Here is a 20,846-nt window from a genome sequence, read left to right as displayed (position 1 = left end):
AATCAGTTTTCGACCCTCATGACACAGGAGGAATCCATTTCGCAGGCATAAAATAATTGTCGGGTTAAGCGAGATTTGAGTAAGAGTGATCTCCGATACCTTGCATTCGCTTTGAGAAAAAAAAAAAAATCTAAAACACGTTTCTAAAAAACATTGACTCCCTCATTCTTTTTTCCGCCCCTGGAAAGGTTTCAAATTATTGAAACAAGTTGGACTCAAATAACAACGCTACACCGGATGTAGTGCATACAACAGGTCTTAAATCTTTGAAAATGTCTTCGAAAAAGATTCATTGTATTGAAATATAGACTACAACATTTTCACAATAAAATATTCACTACATATCACTGAACTTGTTTCATCAACAGACAGCACAATGTCAACAATACGGGGGAGCTTTTATTTCTATACCGGATGTTTTTTTTTTAATCCTGCACGTACGATGACTATTCTATGAAGCTTGATTGGGGTGATTGCATTTTCACCTGCGTCTCACCACCGCACATCTACATCAAGATCCCCCCCAAAAGGTATTCAATCATCTTTTAAAGAATTACTATGTCGTCAGTATTAAAATGTGTAATCGGCTCATGGATAACGTGAAAGGCTATTATGTTTCAGTTGGGAGGCCGATGTGTATGCGTTGATCGGCCTGTTTGTGTTGGCGCCGATGGTTAGCTCGTAGAGCAGCTAAAGGCGGCTACCGTGTCCGATGAACAATAAGCGTTTTCTATGGCAGACACCCACTTAGCATATCGATCATCGCATGTTTAGTCCATTTACACACGTGTATGTATGTATGCATGCATGTCGGCCTTTGCTTTTTCAGTGGAAATATCTCCAAGCTAAATGAACGATGTAATGCGCTAGCTTGTTACTGTTACTGTTGCGTGTATGACGATTACCCGTTAAAAAAAAAAAAAAAAACATCCCCAAAAATATTTGTTCAACAATATGCGAGGGAACTAGCAGTCTGGTATAACATCCGGTGTATCCGATAAAACTGATCTTCCATGTCTGAGTAAATTCATATGTTCATATTCAAATGTCCTCCATGGACTCAAATGTACAAGTCATGACTGTTTTGAGGGCTGAAATTTCTCCCTGATGTCAGTTTTATTGGGCCTTTATAATTTTCTGCATAATTTAACTGTTCTTAAAATTGTTGATGTTTTGCAGTTGAGTACCGTTGGGGAAGCCTGCCGCTACAAGTGGCAAAATGGGGGACGATAGTGAGTGGATGAAGCTTCCCATCGACCAGAAATGCGAACATAAGGTATCTGGTACTTGTGCTCCAGTGATATTCAATTCTGTATTGTCCTCTCAACCAAAGGCTAATCAGAAAATAATGCAGGTCAGGTCGAAGTGAAATCACCAGGGCATAGAGTAAAAGTAACATTATCCCCTAAAATTACATAGCTATTATTGTGAGACTACACCAAAATCATTTATACTGACAGGAAAATAAATAATTTGAAGGAGAATTGGCCGCGTAAGAATATAAGATTGGACTTGTGCCATTTTGTGCAATTACAATTTGTTCTGAACCTTTTGATTTCCAGGTGTGGAAAGCTCGTCTAAGTGGTTACGAAGAAGCTCTACAGTTGTTCAATAGGATAGATGATGACAAGAGTCCAGAGTGGGGGAAGTACCTTGGACTGATCAGGAAGTTTGTCACAGAGTCAAATGCAGTGGCTCAGCTCAAAGGCCTCGAAGCAGCCTTGGCGTACGTTGAGAATGCTCACGTCGCTGTGAAGTAAGTGATGAAAAGTTTCATTAAGAAATCCTTTTGTAAAGTGACAAGCAAAATGCTGTCATGTGAAAAATTTAATTCATTCACATTTATTGACTGAATATCATGGCTCCAGATTGATATTTAAGATTACGTGTAATATTGATTTATTAATCAACCCCCCCCTCAGTTCCAAGACTTTCTAAATCACACGCTTTTGGGGGTTTAACACGATTCCCAAATTCTAGACCCCAAAGTCGGCGTAAAATCAAGGCTTAGCTGTATTCATTGAGATTTTACGAGTGCTGGCATGGGCTGATTTTCATTTTTTTTGCAGGACAACAGGTGACGTGGTGTCGGGCGTGGTGACCAAAGTGTTCAACCAGCCAAAGGCCCGGGCTAAGGAGCTCGGCACAGACATCTGTCTGATGTACATTGAAATTGAAAAAGCTGAGGTGGTACAGGATGCGCTTCTGAAAGGGCTGGAAAACAAGAACCCCAAGATAGTTGTGGCCTGTATTGAGACTCTACGGAAAGCTCTCAGGTCAGTGCTACGAACCCCCTCCACCCCACCAATAAAAAAAAAATCACTGTAATAAAAACACTTTCAATGAACTTTAATGATGGCCTTTGCCAGAAGAATTTGATGGAGATATGTGAAAAAATGTAAATGGAATGAACTTGAATGTGTGATGTGTGCCTACCACAGCCTATCGTCCATTAGAAAGCATAAGAACACAAATCGCACAACCTGCATACGACATTTTCACGTGGGTGTCATCCTTTCAGTGAATTCGGATCCAAAATCGTGACTTTGAAGCCAGTAGTGAAGGTTTTATCCAAGCAGTTTGAGTCCAGAGAGAAGGCGGTGAGAGATGAGGCAAAGCTGCTCGCTGTTGAAATCTACAAATGGATCCGAGATGCTTTGAGACCTTCACTGCAGACTATCAATTCTGTGCTGGTGGGATACGCTCATTTCTGGAAACATCCGTACTTGCTGAGTACTTTAGTGTGTATTAGATGACCCAATGTCTGTCGCTCCTCACTAGCTGAAGGAACTTGAAGAGGAGTGGGTGAAGTTGCCGTCAAGCCCACCCAAGCAAAGCAGGTTTCTGCGCTCCCAGCAAGACTTGAAGGCGAAGTTTCAACAACAAGCACAAGAAGAGTCTGGTATTAACGCTTGCTGAATTCCATTTGTATTTAACAATGTAGTTCGCAGGGTCTCCACGGAAGTTGTAAACGGTATTAAAAGGTTGTAAACAAAATTAGCAGAAAATAAGGCCATCAAAAAGTATTGACAAGTAGGAAATGCCATCTGATGAAGGTATTCAATTTTCGAACCGCTATCCACCTTTAAGACCGTATCCCATTTATATTAAGAAATCAATCAATCAAACGTTACTGATCACCATTCTTGCGATCAATTTACTTTGCAGATTTGTACTATCATCTAAAATGTCCAAATAGTTATGGGATATTTTACCAAAAAAATATTTCAAACCAATGTCTTTATAGTTTACTAAAACCATTGGAGATGTTTCCATTTAATTAAATTAAACTGCTCAAGAAACGAGCTACAAAAATATTCAGTATGTGCTGTTGCGCAATTTTCTTGTTTGTAAGTACGAAAAGCTGCGTTTCAAACAATGTTCCTATTCTACAGAATGTATTTTCATACTTGGTAAATTAATCTGATGCTGTTTCCCCCTTTTGCAGGAGAGGAAGAGGAGGAAACCGTTGCAGCAGTGGATCCTTATGAGCTAATGGAAGCTGTGGATATACTTAGCAAGCTGCCCAAAGACTTTTATGATAAAATTGTGAGTCTATTAAGCTTACATTGCATGTGTGTGTGTGTGTGTGGGCGCCCGTGGGTGTGTGTCATATACTCACCCAAAAATATTGTGTATCTCGTGTTTTCATTATCCATCCATCCATTTTCTGTACCACTTTGTCCCCACGGGAGTCACGGGCGTGCTGGAGCCTATCCCAGTCATCATTGGGCATTATCTACATTTTAATTGCAAACCTACTTTTCTGTTTCTGCAGGAAGCCAAAAAGTGGCAGGAGAGGAAAGAAGCTCTGGAAGCTGTTGAATCTCTGTCAAAGAATCCCAAACTGGAGAGTGGAGACTATGGAGACCTTGTTAGAGCGCTCAAGAAGGTACATGGTTGAGTTATATGCATCTGGGTCTGTGCAAAAAAACTAAAGCCATGGCTCATTCTGGTGGATTCAAGTCATTTTCAGATTTCATTTTTTTTTTTTTAAACTGTAGCGCTTTGTAAAAACATGGCATAAACATACATAAATCACAGATTCATAATCAAAACCAAATCAAACAAAAAAAAGCTTCTGTTTTAGGTAAAAATATGTGCGATTCGTTTATGATTTATATTTATACACATACATGCAATTGTCGATTATGACAAAGAACTGGAGGATTAATGTTTGGTTATTTTTAAAAAAAACTTACGTGGCAAGTTTCTGACTGGCTCTTGGCGTTTTAACACTGGTATGATGACGTTACAGGTGGTGGGGAAAGATGCCAATGTCATGCTGGTTTCAATGGCAGCTAAATGTCTGGCTGGTCTGGCCACCGGTCTCAGGAAGAAGTTTGGAACATATGCAGGACAGGTAAGTTGTGCTTTTGGATCGATGGGTGAATGGAGGGGAAATTCGTTTTTTTTTGGCAGATATTTATCCCCAATCTTTTCTTCTTTTATTTTATCATCAGTTATTTTTGTTTGCATTTCTTCATTAATGTCACTGTGCTGACAAGTTTATTTCATTAGATTTATAATGTAAAAGTACAGGCAGTTTTCTGTATGACAACCATCTAAATAAATGAGAAACTGAAAAATGATTCATGAAAAAGTGTATTTTTAGGACAGACTAGGTTACATTTTGCCTGGTGAAAATGAAATAGAAAATAACCCCCCCTTTTTTAATTTTTTTTTTAATGGTTGTTGATCCCTAAATAAGAGGTGCAATTTTCTCCACTCCCCAGGTTGTTCCAACTATTCTGGAAAAGTTTAAAGAGAAAAAGCCTCAGGTTGTCCAAGCCTTGCAAGAGGCTATTGATGCCATTTTCCTTACTGTAAGTACACACAAATTCTAAGCACTGAAGTTGAAAAAAAAAAAAAATTTCATGACGCAAAATATTAATTACAAACGCATTGTCTTTTAAATGTACGTGAGAGGGTGTATTTTTTTTGTTGTTGTTGTTTTATGGTTTTATGTCCTGGTTTAGACAAAATTAGACGAATTGCTTCAGAACTCGATGGCTTCGTTTTTCGATGCTCCTTCCGAAACAAATTAGCGTCAAATTGCGGGCTTCTATTCTACTCATCCGCAGCCACGTGAACTTAATGAGAATTTATGGGGCTTTCCCCTATGGGTCATAGCTTATTGATTGCTTGTTAGATGTTTAATTTTTTTTTTTTTTTGCGTGAAACTTAATACAATGCAACTCTCTCCTAGACTACTCTACAAAATCTGTCGGAGGACGTCTTGGCTGTGATGGATAATAAAAACCCTTCTATAAAGCAGCAAGCCTCTCTGTTTTTGGCCCGCTCCTTCAGACACTGCACTCAGACCACACTGCCCAAGAGTGTACTCAAACTCCTCTGTGCTGCCCTTGTAAAGGTACATGCATGCGCATTATATAAAGAAGGAAACGAAGTCTGAATCACTCCACATCTGTACTTGTCTTTTTCCTCTACCAGCAAGTGAATGACTCTGCTCCAGAGGTGCGAGATGCTGCTTTTGAAGCTTTAGGGACAGCCATGAAAGTGGTGGGCGAGAAAGCTGTCAACCCTCACCTAGCTGATTTGGATAAACTGAAACTTGACAAGGTGAAATACAACGATGAGCCTGACTCGAAGGGAACCTATTGATTTCTGACTTGAGGGTTGACCTGTGTTTTTCCACCACAGATAAAAGAGTCCGCTGACAAAGTAGAACTTCTAGGAGGAAAGAAGGATGCAGGAGGGAGTGGAGCTGTTGTCAAGAAGGCAGCTTCGAAAGCACCTCCTGCTGCTGAAGCCCAAACTAAATCCTCTGCCGCGCCCAAGAAGGCTTCAAGTGGTGCCCCCAGCAAGGTAACATTTTTACTGTTTTTGTAGTTTCGTATTTCCTGGACCATGTATTATGATTTGAACTTATCGTATTTTCTGCACCACAAGGCGCACTTAAAAGCCTTTAATTTTCTCAAAAACATCTAATATAGAAAATGAGGACTTTGATGGATGTGTGTATGGATATCAATTAACACTAATGAGTACAGTAGAGCACATGGTTAAATACTATAATAAAATACAACCACTGTCTTGCTTTCGTGGCGGTTTTTTTTTTTTTTTTTTTTGCTGTTAAAAAAGTGGCTAAATTTGTGATGCTTTTTCTCTGTAATAGTCTGCTGGTCCCCCAAAAAAAGGCAAATCAGCCTCTGCTTCCAGCGCGAAACCCAAAAAGACCGTGGAAAGTAAAGACTTCACAGAAACTGAACTTTCGGTGAGACCTGTTTTTCATCCATTTGACTTTAAGTATTCTTCTGTCTCAAGTAGCTTTGCTGTCCACCAGAAGTGACCGTTCAAAGTGTAATGAAATTAGGGCTGTCATTATGAAATATTTTCAGAATAGATTATTCGATTAATCAATCGAATAATTTCATCAAATTTTATTTGCGTTAAAAAAAATTTCCGCAATTACTATTCAACACTATTCCTGCTTAGTATTTGGTATTTTTTTATTGATTAAAGAACTAAACAACAGCAATATCACACAAGATTCATGGTCGTTGTTTCCAAAATAAAAGCAGATCTTAGCAAATGTCTTATTTTGATTAAATAAAAAAAAAATCTGCTTTCACGAAGGCGAGAGAATTCCGAATTATTACATTTGAGAGCCTGAAGTTTTTGAAGGGAGCACATTATTGTTGTTTAGACAGTGTTGTCGCTTAAGTGGGTCACAGAGCATTTTGACGTTTGCATTTTTCTTTCAGATTGAGGTGTGTGAAGAGCGGGCAGCCGAAGTACTTCCTGCATCCTGTCTTGAACAGCTGGATTCAGCTAACTGGAAGGAGAGACTCGCCAGCATGGAGGAATTTCAGAGGGTAGGTTTGTTGATTCCCTTCAGGAAATCCCACCATTATAAGTATAATCAAGCACATTCACAACATTAGCACAAGCAAATGATTGAAGGTCTGTGTTTTTTGTTTTGTTTTGAAAGCTGGAAAAAGAGCTGATAAGACGCAATGGACAAAAGAATGCCAATTGATGAATTTGCATTTCTTTTTAGGCTGTTGAGACGATGGATAAGATGGCAATGCCATGTCAGGCCTTAGTCAAAATGTTGGCCAAGAAACCAGGCTGGAAGGAGACAAATTTCCAGGTAACCTTTGTATTATGTTGAATGTAAATTAAACTAGTCGGCCTGTTCCAGGGATTCAGGATTTATATAGTCACTAGTCTTTGTGATTCTAGTTTATCGCAATCTTTTGTGCTGCTCTTTCTTAGGTCATGCAAATGAAGCTACACATTGTGGCCCTTATTGCCCAGAAGGGGCAATTTTCAAAAACATCAGCTTCTGTAGTTTTGGACGGCTTGGTGGATAAGGTTGGTGATGTCAAATGCGGCGGAAATGCCAAGGAAGGAATGACCGCAATTGGGGAGGCCTGCTCACTGACGTGGACTGCTGAACAGGTTTTTAACTTTCCAAAACTCTTTTCCAACACAGAATAGTAGGGTTTAGCTCTATGCTCCCACACCCATGCAAATCTGATTTAAAAAAAATCAAATTGAATCTTGCACCAGTCCTCACTGCCTCATTTACAGAAAAAGCAAACATTATTCAAAACAAGTTTAAATTTTTGGTTTCATTATTAGAATTTGCTGTAGTTCTTCAAAGAGCAAACTAGCAGTGCACACAATCTATGAAAACACCCATCGCTACCAAAATAACTTTATGAAGATAATACCGTAGTAACATTGGTTATTTTTTTTCTTGTTGTGTCCAGGTTGTGTCTTTGGCATTTGCACAAAAGAACCCGAAAAACCAGGCAGAGACTCTAAACTGGTTGGCTAATGCCATGAAGGAGTTTGGCTTTGCTGGGTAATTAACAGTCGTTATATTTGTTTCGTTTAGCCAATTCTGACTACAAAATTGACGGGACTGTAGAAGGTGTAAAGTAAATTGACATTTCACTTTTTCTTCTCAGTATTAATGTAAAAGGTTTCATCAACAATGTCAAGACAGCGCTTGGTGCCACTAACCCGGCTGTTCGGACAGCAGCCATTACCCTGCTGAGTGTTATGTATCTCTACATGGGAGCTCCACTCCGCATGTTCTTTGAGAATGAAAAACCAGCTCTCCTCTCACAAATCGATGCGGCATTTGAGAAGGTAATGGCTTTTTCTAATGCTCATAACGATAACATCTGTTCGTGTTAACAAGAGAACTGTACAAGCTACCTCGTTTTTCTTTTGTAATAATGCATCATAGATGCAAGGCCAATCACCGCCAGCTACAACGAGGTTTTGCAAGAAGGCTGGCAATGAAGATGAGTGTGACAATGCAGAGGAGCAAGAAGAGGAAGGAGGACAGGACATCATGGACCTACTCCCCAGAACAGAGATTAGGTGACTTACTGAAAATTCCAGTTTGTCATTTAGAAGTACGGCGTTCCCTGGCTATGTTGTGGTTCACCTTTTGTGGCCTCGCTGTTTCGTGAAATGTATTTATATGTTCTTTGCGCGGATGGAGATATGGATAGGGCACATTGTCAAAGAGCGCAGGTGGAGGAGCACGATGGCGCCTTGTGTGCGTCGGGGAGTATCAAACGTTTATCAAACGTTTGTTAATTCGGTTCTCCAAAACATGCCGTGCAGGCCAGGTCAGTAGATTTTGCCGGACTGTAAAGTCATTCGCTATTGACTGGATCACCCGTCCGACATAGTCACACAATAAATACATTAATCCCAATATCACATATTGACAGTCAAGATAAAAAGTTAGGAAAGTCAGAAAAATGAGCCTCCACTCACTGACTTCGATAGATATTTGAGATGTCCTAGTTTAGGAGTGGTCATTGAACACAACTCGCGTAAACAGCCGAACGTGAGTTCATTTTTTTTTTCCTCTATGCAGCTATCTATTGTTGAATGCAATAACTTTTTTAAACTTTCTTTATAGAAGTGAACTCAAGGGAGTAACCCCCAAAATGAGAAACAAGGCTGCTTTGAAATCCTGAAAAAATATCATAAGAAGAGGAGGGAGGAAAAGATGAATGATGGAGCACAGGATTGATACAATCATTGCAAGCTAACAATTAAGTCCTATTTGGATGGATGGATGAATACATTTTAAGTCACCTAAACATTTGATATTTGATTAAAAATAGTGTATCTGGTCCAGACATAAATACCTGGAAATAAAAAGCTGAACATCTCTTATCTCCTATTTGTTGCCTCCTATTTGTCAATGGGAAAAAAAAAATTGTCAGTCGAAAACCTAGCCAATAAGTTTGAAATAGGGATGTGTGAAAATGAAAAACTAAATTCAACCTTTTATTCCACCTTTTAGTGACAAAATTACTTATGATCTGGTCTCTAAAATCGGAGATAAGAACTGGAAGATTAGAAAGGAGGGACTTGATGAGGTTGCAGCCATCATCTCGGAAGCAAAATTCATAACTGCCAACATCGGGGAGCTCCCTCTGACCTTAAAAGGACGACTCTGTGATTCCAACAAGATCTTGGTAGGTGGAACAAGAATATATGAATACATTTGAATGATGGAGCATAATCCACCTGTTTTTATCCGTTTGATGATTAACATGTGGGTAGCTACAAACAAACTGCGCCAATAATTGTAGTCATCATTGGGCTCTTTTGAGCCATGCAATGTCTGGTCCCTCACCTAGGACCTGTGTGCCAAGGGTAACCTTGCCAGGGGCACAAAACCCCCAAGACGACTTGACATTAAGGATCACTGGGACACATAAACCCCTCTAACATGACAAGTCAGGGAGGAAGGAGTGTGTTGTAGTCATCCATTTCAGAATTTGTATTTGCCAACAATAAGAAGTTTAGCAATTTGAACATTAGATCCAGCAACTTGTCTTGTATTTAATTGATTATTGGTTGGATGTATTGTCGAATTGTGTTTTGTTTTTACACAGTGTCATTCAGCCTTATAATTAAAACATTTGAAATGACTCTGCGCACGTCCAGGTCCAACAGAGCCTGACTATCCTGCTGCAGCTTGCCACAGCCATGGGGCCTGGACTCAAACAGCACGTTAAAACACTCGGATTCCCCATCATCTCTGTGCTTGGAGACAGTAAAGTACGTAAGCACAACATATTGTGTATTGACTACCTGTATATGTGCTCCTCATGAGCAATGTTTGTCTTTATAGTCCAATGTCAGGGCAGCTGCAATGGCCACTCTGCAGGCCTGGGTGGAGCAGACTGGGATGAAAGAATGGCTGGAAGGAGATGATCTAGCAGAGGAATTGAAGAAGGAAAACCCCTTTCTACGTCAAGAGGTACATAGAACGTGACAGACTGCAGAGTAATGTATATATGGAGAATAGGGGGAGAGGAAAAATTGCTACCCTCTGAAATAATTGCAATAATACCTGATTGAGAAATAAAGCCATATGGTTCTTAAAGTCATGATGTTAATGATCAAAACATTTCCTTCCTCTCAAAGTTGTTAGGGTGGTTAGCCGACAAGTTACCCACCCTGAGATCCGTGCCAGGGGATCTGATGGGTTGCGTCCCGCAACTATATGCGTGCCTCGAAGACAGAAATGGTGACGTAAGGAAGAAAGCTCAGGATGCCCTCCCCACGTTCATGATGCACCTTGGCTATGACAAGATGAACAAGGCTACGGGCAAGCTCAAGGTACCCAAAAATGTTTCAACGGATTCTCTTTACAGTGATTCCTATCATACTCAGTGTTGTCTCTTCTTAGACAACTTCTAAAGACCAGATCGTCGTCATGTTAGAAAAGGCCAGAGCTGTGATGCCAGCTAAACCTGCTGCTCCTGTCAAAACCGGAGGAGAAAAAGGCTCATCTGAGACAAGCAGAGCAGGTTAGTATTATCATTCAGTAACTGCATGTTAACGAGGGATAAAATCATATAAATTCAAATTTGACATCATGATCATAGTCAGGGTTTACAGTAGTATATAATAAAAATGTCATGGTTCTCAAATGAGCAGAAAAGGTGGTTGTTTTGGTGCTGCTATTATCTGAACTAAATAAGGTATCAACAAATATGATAATACTAAGGGTTCAAAGTTTTATTGCATTCGTTGTTAAGCTGTAAGATACTCAATAAAGTTGAATTACATTGCTTTATGGACTGGTATTTTGTGTATACATTTGTTATATGGCCTAAGTGTAAAGACAGTCTGTTACATTTGAGTTTGGAGAGACTTTTGTGGTGTGTATATCGGAAGAAAATTTGTTTTCTTTCAGTCTCACACTTATGGCCAGGGCGACACTTGTGTGTCATTTACACGTTTTCCTATTTTTCCGCAGCCCCCAGGCCTCAGGCAGTCAGTGAGGATGTCTGTGATAATAAACCAGAAGCCAAGAAGATAAAAGGCGGAGTAGCTGCCAAAAAGGTACTGTATTTCTATATCAATGCCCATTTTAAACACAGTAACAGTAGCAGCATCATACTGCAATTTGTGTGGATTTTAGATTATTACAATTTATTTGTAATAGTTTGATAATAGTTATTTTGAGATTGCAGTCGGACGTCAAAATGGTTTGAAACACGCTAAAAACAACGCCAGCTAACGGGAAATTCCGAAGCTTTAGCAGTATGGCTTTAATCTAAAAAATTCAGTAAACGGAAAGAAAAAATGCAGAAATTATTTGGTGAATGGACCGCACTCGTATAGAGCTTTATGGACACCACATGGTGCCCAAAGTGCTTTACAATCCCTCACATTGACCCATCATACACGCATTCTTACACCAATGGGAAGGCTGCCATGTCCATACTGGGAGCAATTTGGGGTTTCAGCGCCTTTCTCGAGGACACTTCGACATGGTCACCAGGTTTGAGGATCGAACCCACAAACTTAGAGTTGAGAGGCGAACACTCTGCCATTGATCCATGCCACCCCTTTTTGGAGATAAGCTCGTTGTTAATGTGGCTGCCCCCTACCCCCAAATATTGTAATTTCCGATTTTACACAAGTTTGATTTGAACAAAACAAAAAACAATGGCAATAAAAAGTTAGATCCAGTTTTCTGGTAAGTAGCTCTATTTTGATTTCTTTTTTACAATAGCTACGGTCACCAAGCATCTCACTGGTGAGCTATTTTTAGAACTTGCCCCGCGAGCTACTTGTGTGGTCCTTGGGAGCAACCTGTCCACAGACTTGGGCATTTTCTAGTGTTGCATGTCTGTGTATATCATTTATCACCCCCTCAGTTAGTTGTTGAGTGATTTGTGAACATGATTTGGTTTTTCTGTTCGCTCAGCAACCCTCTCCCCCCGAGGAACCTGACCCCACCCCTCCCTCAAAGGACAAGGACAGTAATGCTAATAAAAAGTCTCTCAACAAGGGAAAGACTGCTGCTGGCAGTCAACAGGTAGATGTAGAAAAGCTGTGCTGCTGATGAGACGGGTTTTGCACAACTATTACCACTAACCAAATGTTTCTGTGAGGTCTTGTTGTCAACGAGCAGTAGTCCAGCAAACCCAAAAAGTTGTGATCGACACACGAATGTGTAGCCACTAAGCTTTGACATTCGTCGTGACCCCTTGGTCTGAGTTTACAACCGTTGAATCCTTAGACGGTCGTCACAAATGGTTGTGTTACTATTTAAATGTTTAATTGCGCAAATACAGTCCTCTCTTAAGTGAAAGCTTACTAACCCATTCACACGGCAGTTTTGCTTCGATGAATAATCATCCTTCTGAAAAAATGAGTCAAATTGCAGAACTTGCATGTGCATCGAAATGGAACGCAAAGAAGTGATCAGTTTCCCTTCACAGCAGCTGCATGAATTAAGTCGTTGCATGTTTCATGGTTTCCATTTGTTCCGTCGGTCATTTGTGTATTTGTTTCTTTTGAGTGGGGTGTGCTTGTTTTGTTACAGGGTAAATATATTTGTGTTAAACGGCCGTTATTGTCTGACGTTTTGGACTTGCCTCACTTTTAGAGTGCACCTACCAAGAAGCCTGCGGCCAAAGGCATAAAAGATGATGAGGACAGGTCTGGGGCTCTCTTCATCCTTGTCCCCAATGCTAAGGAGCAGAGGATCAAAGAGGAGAAGCAACTGAAGGTACTTGATATATTGTGGTGATTTATAAACGAGCCCAGAGAACATCTCGCCATTAGTCTTTCATTGTTGTGGATGGTTGAACGCACTCCTGGAGCAATGTAGTTCTCTTATCTGCTTTACCAAATGTTGCGAAATCTAATGCTACTTGGTATAATGTGACCAGAACCAGAAATTTCTGGAATGTTTGAATAAGTAAAATTTAACTTCATGGTTTTTTTTTTGTTTTCCCAATAGATTTTGAAGTGGAATTTCACCACTCCTCGAGATGAATATTTGGAACAGCTTAAAACTCAGATGTCTACCTGCTTTGCCAAGTGGCTCCAGGATGAGCTCTTCCATCTTGACTTCCAGAGACAAGTCAAGGCCATCAGTGTCATGAGTGAGGTGAGATCGCAAGCGTTCATTTTTCTACAGGGATTTCAGGCGTACATCCAAAATAGTTCCTTGTTTTTTTATCAATAGATCACACAAGTATCTAAACCGTCACTGCACTTTTGTTTTTTTGACAGAGGTTGGAGAGCGAGAGTGATGCCACCATAAGCTGTCTGGACTTAATTCTCAAGTGGTTCACTCTGCGCTTTTTTGACACCAATACTACAGTCCTCATGAAGGTGCTGGAGTATTTGAAGATGCTTTTTGCCATGCTCGATAGGGAAAACTATCATCTCACCGAGTATGAGGCAAACTCCTTTGTCCCCTACCTTCTACTCAAGGTCAGCGCACACGCTGCACTTGGCTCGGCAAGCCTTTGCTCCGTCAATGATAGTTTAAGTCTTGGCTCCTCTTTCTTTTTCTCAGGTTGGAGAGTCGAAGGATGTAGTTCGCAAAGATGTCCGTGCAATACTGTCCATGCTATGTAAGGTTTACCCTGCCTCAAAGATCTTTCCTTTCCTCATGGATGGTACCAAGTCCAAAAACTCCAAACAAAGAGCTGGTGAGTCACGATGATCAACAAGCTAACTGTCATTGCAGTCTGGAGATTTTATGGCTCGCTGTGAGTGTAAGCCTACTTACAATGTGTCTTTGGATTTATGTCTTAAGAATGTCTAGAGGAGTTGGGATGTTTGATAGAAGGCTATGGAATGAATGTATGCCAACCTACTCCAGCCAAGTGTCTGAAAGAGATCGCAGTTCATATTGGTGATCGAGACACTTCTGTCCGAAATGCTGCTCTGAACACGGTAGTGGCCGTCTACAACGTCTGTGGCGACCAAGTCTATAAACTAATTGGAAATGTAAGTTTGAGAATCGCGATCGCTGTAGTCGCCAAGTTCATTTAAAACTCAACTCCGCAATTGACCATCGACTTCCATCACTTCCAGTTATCGGAGAAAGACATGAGCATGTTGGAAGAGAGGATCAAACGTTCATCAGCGAAGAGGACAGCTGCTGCTCCAGCCAAGCAGAGTGTAAATGAGCGGTCTCCAAAAGATCACGCAGCTAACCCCAATGGCACTTTAATTCGCAAGTCTGCACAGGAAGACCCCAACAAACTCAAGTAGGTAACCAAATTGAACATTTGCACCAGTAATAGGAGGTAAATGGAAATGTTTGCAAAGACACATTCATAAATCATATATCGCGGGCATCAGGCGGAATCCTTCCACCTTCCAAAATCTTCAGGAGACCCCAAAAATAGCATGTTGACCTATTAAAGCCCTCTGAGGAGTGTTTGCGAAGGCAGTGAATGTTGCGTTCCTGTCAGGGTTCGTTCACGGCCATAAATGTTAACCGGTCGCCAGACGCTCGCCTGTTGGGAAACATTTGTGACCTTTATTGAACCCTGGCAAACTCTGACGCAAATGCACATTTTGCAACTTTAGCAGACAGTCGAGGTGGTTCGCCCCTTAGTGGGATAGGGGTATGCCACATTGCGTCACTAATAATAAAAGAAAAATAATGTTCCAAAAATTTGATTTTCCCACTAAAACGATAGGATATGGAACCTGCATGAATAGATGAGTTGTGTGTAATTGGAAATGTGCATTATTTAAGCTGTTGAGACATTTTTTTTCAAAATGCTTGCTCACTCAAAATGCTTAGTTGTAAAATGGCGGTCATTTTAGGATCTTCAGGTTCTATTCCTGAAATGTATTTTCATTGAAAGCAAGCCACGGATGCACAATAAATAAACGGTGCGCTTTTAGAAAAAGAAAAAAAAAGCCCGTTTTACATAGATACAGTTGAAAACAAACATGAAATGCAAATGTACTTAAGTTTAAACAGAACAGACATCAGGCGGAATCCTTCCAGTTGCATATCACCATGTGTGTCTTTTGGCTGGAAAGTGGACCTGCTGCCTGCATGTCTCTTAACTCCTTATCTGTTTTTCCTGTGATTTCCTCTTTTCTGTATTCTTCTTGCCTTCCTTTCCGGAGCAGAATTATGTATCGCACTTATAGGATGTGAGTACTTCCTCCTCCTCCTCCACCTCTTGTGTCGGTCCTTTGAAAAAAATGTCAAATATCATTTGATCATCTTAATGCAACTGGACACCATCTTTTGGATTTGCCCCATGATGTCGTGCCAGCAATTACCCAATGTCAGTCACTTTGGAGTTCCTTTTAGTCGCGCTGTAGCACAAGGTTAACATTTTAGTTTCGAATCAAAGTCAACGTTTTTTGATCAAATCAAAATGTCTGGACTTAGATAAATCCCTGATTTTTCAATGTATTAACAGACACTTATCTTTGGCAGTGTTCATCCCAATTGATTCTGTGATTGCCTTCCACGGGGGGGTCCTTTAAAATCGATTTATAAAAAGTCCTGAGCAATCAACTCAATGACTCAAATCAAATGATCGTCCTGCCTTAATGATTAGAACCACCATTGACATGATACACTGTTCTCTTCCCCAGCCAAGCCCGTCAAAATGCCCAGCACAGTGAGTCCTCCCACGTGCCCTTCCCCAAAGTGTTCCAACTAGACTTGGACATGATTGAGCAGGACCAGATCAGGGTAAATGAACTGCCAGACCTTGTCCAGCACAAGCTCGATGAGCTTCTGGAACCCATTGTGATACCCAAGCCCAAGTATGTCTAATTAATTTGCACACGATGTATCTAGAACAGATCTTGGACATGGAACTTGATGTTCATTTGAATGCTGTTGTGTTTTGTCTCCCAAGGATGCGTAGCATTTCACCACACTTGGATGACCTTCACAACAGCACTGCGTCCACTATAAACTTTGTCATCTCTCAGGTGGCCAGTGGAGACATTAACACCAGCATACAGGCACTTGCACAGGTAAGGATTGCTTAGCCCTCTACGGTCTTCGTTATTTTGACAGCTATAGGCTGCTTCTTTCTTTTTTTTTTATTTTTATTTTTTATTTTAACATGAAACTCCAGTCACCTGTGTGGAGCTGTTATGAGTTTTATTGTAATGGATTAGCCAAACACAATACAGAGGACGCCCAGGACCAGAACGCAATTGGTTCCCGACTTTACATTAGTAAACATTTTAGTAAACATTAAACAAATTGACCTCGCATGCTTGGAATCAAATGAAAAAGAATAAACTTGCTGTTTCCCTGTGTTCATTACAGTAATATTATATATTAAATATTGCCACAGCAAGCAGTTTGAGTGTAAAATGAAGGACAAACAACCAAATTCCTAATATTTAAATATTAATACAAGCAAATAATTAATAACCTGTTGCAATCCTTACTTTTGGCAAAAAGCCCTATCATTGGCATCTGCAGTCGTTCCCCATAACCGCTCTCTTCCCAAGGAGGTGGCAAACTATTACATTAACGCACACGGTATCGATACCAATGCTGACATTGGGTTTCTCCTTACAGATTGATGAAGTATTGTGGCAAGAGAACAAGGCAGAGGTCATGTCTGGACACATTGACCAGTTCCTCATTGCCACCATCATGCAGCTTCGGCTCATCTATAATACCCACATGGCAGATGACAGATTGGACAAGAAGGTTATTTTTAAACTATATAGCTGCATCCTTGGCAACATGCTGTCTGTAAGTATCTTCCACATCTAGATTTTATTGGGAAACCCTGAGGTGGATACACCGGATGCATTAATGGTCGCCGTATTCTTTTCCTCAGTTATTCTCGTTGGAGTCTTTGGCGCGAGAGGCATCCATGGGTGTTTTAAAGGACCTGATGCACGGCCTGATAACGTTGTTGCTAGACAACAGAGTGGAGGTCTCTGAGGAGGGACAGCAGGTCATCAGATCTGTAAACCTGCTCGTAATCAAAGTGCTGGAGAAGTCCGACCAGACCAACATGATTAGGTACATAAACGACTCCTAGATGTTAACAGACTCAACTTTAACCTCAAGCTTTATCTGAATATTCATAGTCATTGAGAGTTTATATATTTTTCCAATACCAAGGGAAACACATCCATCCATCCATCCATCCATCCATCCATCCATCCATCCATCCATCCATCCATCCATCCATCCATCCATCCATCCATCCATCCATCCATCCATCCATCCATCCATCCCATCCATTTTCTGAACTGCTTTATCTTGTAAAAAAGCCAGCTTAGATGGACTCATTGGACCCAAAGAAAACAGAACTTTGGTCCACAAACCACAACCCCTATGTTATTTTTTCTTTTCTTTAAATGGCATTTTGTTGACTCTGGACAGTGCCCTCCTGGTGATGCTTCAAGACACTTTGGTTTCAACAGCTGGGTCTCCGACGTTCTCTGACCTGGTTTTGAAGGCAAGTCCCTTAGCTAAGCAGCCAGCAAAACCGGAAGTGTAGATGAACTGAAACCGAAATCAAGGCTAATGTGACATGTTTGCTCAGTGTCTGTGGAGGCTGATCCGCCATCTTCCGGAGACCATCAACAGCATCAACCTCGATCGGATTCTATTCGATGTGCACAACATCATGAAGGTTTTCCCCAAAGAGAAACTGAAGCAGCTCAAGACTGATGTTCCACACAGAACCCTGAAGACTCTACTACACACACTTTGCAAGCTTACTGGGGCTAAGGTAACAAGAGTTCACGTACTGTAGCTGGCAATGTTTTGTTTTCCTTCTTCTAGACTCCTTTGCCATTGAAAATCTTATTTCAGTAGCGTGCGGTAAATACAAATGCCTTTAAATGTGAACCATGATAGGAGTGGCACACTGCATTGTAAATACCACTGTAAGCACACAAAAGGTGTTCATGCTGGTTTGGAGACATTTAAATATGGTTGTTTGAAGGTTGTTGTTTTTTTGCCTTTGCTTGATTGTTGATTTTAATTGTCTCATTATTTTCCTTTTTGTTATCATCCTAGGAGCGTTTTGTTTTTGGCAATGTAGTTACTCAACTTTTTCTCAATTGACAGATCCTGGACCACCTTTCGATGATTGAGAATCGAAATGAGTCTGAATTAGAGGCCTATTTGAGGCGTGTTGTCAAACAACCGGGGATTCTGTTTGGTATCAAGAGTGATCGAGGCAATGAGAAGGTTAGTCTGATCACAGTGAGTAACACACTTATTGCAAATGCCGTATTTTTCGGACGAAAAGTCGCTCGGAGTGTGTCGGATTTTGTCAAATAATTTTACAAAATCTTTGACTTTCAAGTTTGATATTGAACATTTTTGTTTTCTTCCCAGGAGGATGGGATGCCAAAAGCAAAAGCCCGTGACGATCTGAGTGAAATCTTCAAGAAGATCGGCTCCAGGGAGAATACTAAAGAGGTCAGTTTGATCATCGTGGCTTACTTTGAAACTTTATACTCCAAAATATTCATGTATTAGAGGCTTATTAGCAACATGCCTTTAAGTACTGCACCTGAATTTCCCCAGGGTTTGACAGAGCTGTACGAGTACAAACAGAAGTGTTCGGACGTGGACCTTGAGCCCTTCCTCAAGACCACAAGCCCATTCTTCCAGAGTTATGTGGAGCGAGGGCTTCGGATGATCGAGTCGGAGCGAGAGGGCAAACCTCGCATTCAAAACCCAGCAGGTAAGAACATAGACAAAGTGTTCTTGAACTTTGTTGACCGATAGCCGTTTTGAGTAATGTGTGATTATGCAGTGATTGGGCAGCATGGTACTGACAACAGTAATGAGGAAGATCTAAAGCCAGCCGCCTACTATGAGCGACTCAAGATCCTACGTCAGAGACAAGGCCTGGAAAACACCAGGGTGAGTTTTTCACAATTTCACATGACCGGAATTTCATATTCACTACAGTTTATTTGTCCCTCACTGCACCCATCAACCTTCTTTTTTGTTTTTTCTCTCAATCTTTTTTTTTTTTCCTCCTGACAGTTCCTTTGTCATCACCCCTAATACTGATATTCACTGTTGACTATTTCTCATCTGGATGTGACCGAACCATTTAGAGAAACTCATCCTCATTTTTGCCACCTCCATTCCAGCCACTCTTCCTTTTCTCTTCAGCACTGTTGTCTTTAATCTGTCCATCAGGGGTTTTCAACTCGGGGTCCACTGCTTTGGCGGAATATTTTATTTTGCACCAAAGGAGGATAGCCCTATACAGGCTCTTTGCATTTTTTATGTCTATTTTGGGAATCTCAGCTGCATTAGACATAATTTGGAATGATCCACAAAATTAGCATGAAAATAAATCAAGTCTAAATAATAAACCAAATTTAGTTTTAACTGTTCCAATTATTTTCCATTTCCAATTTTGCGGACCCCCTGCAATACCACCATTGACCACTGGAGGGCAGTAGACTGCCGGTTGATAATCACTGCTGTAAATCATCACTGTCTTATTAACGCTCCCCCCCTTCATCCGAGTTTAGACTCTCTCACAACACAACACACACCAGACACTTTACTCAACCTTTTCCAACCTGCTTGAATTAGTTTCTTCCCCCATTGTACCGCACTTACCATTATTCTGGATTGTTGCCCCCAAGTATTTCAAGTTCCCCACCCACGCTCTCTTCTCCCAGTAATTTCACTCTTCCTTCTCCAACATCTCTCCTTCACACACATGTATTCTCCCTTACTTATGCTAACTCAAAATGTGAAAATTTGAAAAGTTTGGTTATGGTGCACCACCCTGCAATTTAGCCGTCTGACTCCAATACGAGTCTTTGCACGTGTTGCAGAGCATCAGTGGGGGTGACGACGAGACGCAACAGCGAGCCCCATTGTCCTGTCTGCTGTCACCGAAGCCTTCGGTGGCCTCCTCTACCGACATGCTCCATAGCAAGCTGTCGCAGCTCAAAGAGTCCCGCGAGCTCTGTCAGCAGGAACACAACGCTCAGCCCCGCTCTCCGTCCAACGCACACACCCGCTCGGCCTCGCCAGCGGCGAACCTAGGCGACTTGAAGAAACGTCTGGAGCGTATAAAGAACAATCGGGAGTAGGAACTAGACCAAGATTGTGATTTCTCTTTTGACCCACCTTTGTTATCTGCAAACGTGAAGCCCGCCTCACTCTTTCCCTTGTTCTTTCGCCATTTAAGAGGCCGCGCGACACTGAATACATTAACAATGGCAATGAGAATAATGTAGAATTGAGATTTTACTGTTAGTAATGTACCGTAAACAGTTTCATCCCTAGCGTGGACACTGTGAGTCCTTGTAAATACTGTTTGTATGTACTAATGTAATGTCCTTGTTTAATGCCAAGACATTTTCTTTGGAACACGAGTCCAGAGCTAACGGCGTCAGGAAAAGCGCTTCAGACCAATTCTTAGTTCTTCATCCCACTGAAGCAAATTCTTGCTGCGCAGGGTTGAGAGCATGCCATTACATTCATGATTGTTTTTATTTTGGTCACGTAAATAAAGTTTACATTGCCTAACATTCTCCTTAAATACATTTTTCCCCCCAAGGGAAAA

At 41.0% G+C, this 20,846-nt stretch overlaps 1 protein-coding gene across 2 annotated transcripts; it reads left to right on the top strand.

Annotated features, from left to right (window-relative positions):
- The first annotated feature begins 439 nt into the window (after nucleotides 1-439).
- On the top strand, nucleotides 440-20,809 carry ckap5 (cytoskeleton associated protein 5). 2 transcript variants are annotated; one of them, XM_061282948.1, is made up of 44 exons: nucleotides 440-530; nucleotides 1,180-1,276; nucleotides 1,563-1,756; nucleotides 2,070-2,276; nucleotides 2,522-2,693; nucleotides 2,782-2,902; nucleotides 3,449-3,549; nucleotides 3,779-3,892; nucleotides 4,259-4,363; nucleotides 4,737-4,826; nucleotides 5,210-5,374; nucleotides 5,455-5,583; nucleotides 5,665-5,829; nucleotides 6,140-6,238; nucleotides 6,729-6,839; nucleotides 7,025-7,117; nucleotides 7,243-7,428; nucleotides 7,743-7,837; nucleotides 7,944-8,127; nucleotides 8,228-8,364; nucleotides 9,308-9,482; nucleotides 9,958-10,071; nucleotides 10,145-10,273; nucleotides 10,441-10,635; nucleotides 10,706-10,826; nucleotides 11,279-11,364; nucleotides 12,236-12,346; nucleotides 12,920-13,042; nucleotides 13,277-13,426; nucleotides 13,552-13,755; nucleotides 13,841-13,976; nucleotides 14,084-14,277; nucleotides 14,365-14,540; nucleotides 15,901-16,074; nucleotides 16,170-16,290; nucleotides 16,850-17,029; nucleotides 17,118-17,305; nucleotides 17,672-17,747; nucleotides 17,835-18,023; nucleotides 18,365-18,487; nucleotides 18,638-18,721; nucleotides 18,830-18,989; nucleotides 19,062-19,171; nucleotides 20,110-20,809. In XM_061282948.1, exons 2-44 carry the CDS (start codon nucleotides 1,220-1,222, stop codon nucleotides 20,368-20,370), a joined length of 6,105 nt encoding a protein of 2,034 aa, XP_061138932.1. In that variant the 5' UTR covers nucleotides 440-530; nucleotides 1,180-1,219; the 3' UTR covers nucleotides 20,371-20,809. The 2 variants fall into 2 exon arrangements, with proteins under 2 accessions (XP_061138932.1, XP_061138933.1); XM_061282949.1 differs by lacking the exon at nucleotides 12,236-12,346.
- Nucleotides 20,810-20,846: the final 37 nt, after the last annotated feature.

Source organism: Syngnathus typhle, linkage group LG7 (genome assembly GCF_033458585.1).
Source record: "Syngnathus typhle isolate RoL2023-S1 ecotype Sweden linkage group LG7, RoL_Styp_1.0, whole genome shotgun sequence".
Lineage (NCBI taxonomy): Eukaryota > Metazoa > Chordata > Actinopteri > Syngnathiformes > Syngnathidae > Syngnathus > Syngnathus typhle.
Note: the sequence above shows the minus strand (reverse complement) of the source record. Positions and strands in the feature narration are given on the sequence as shown.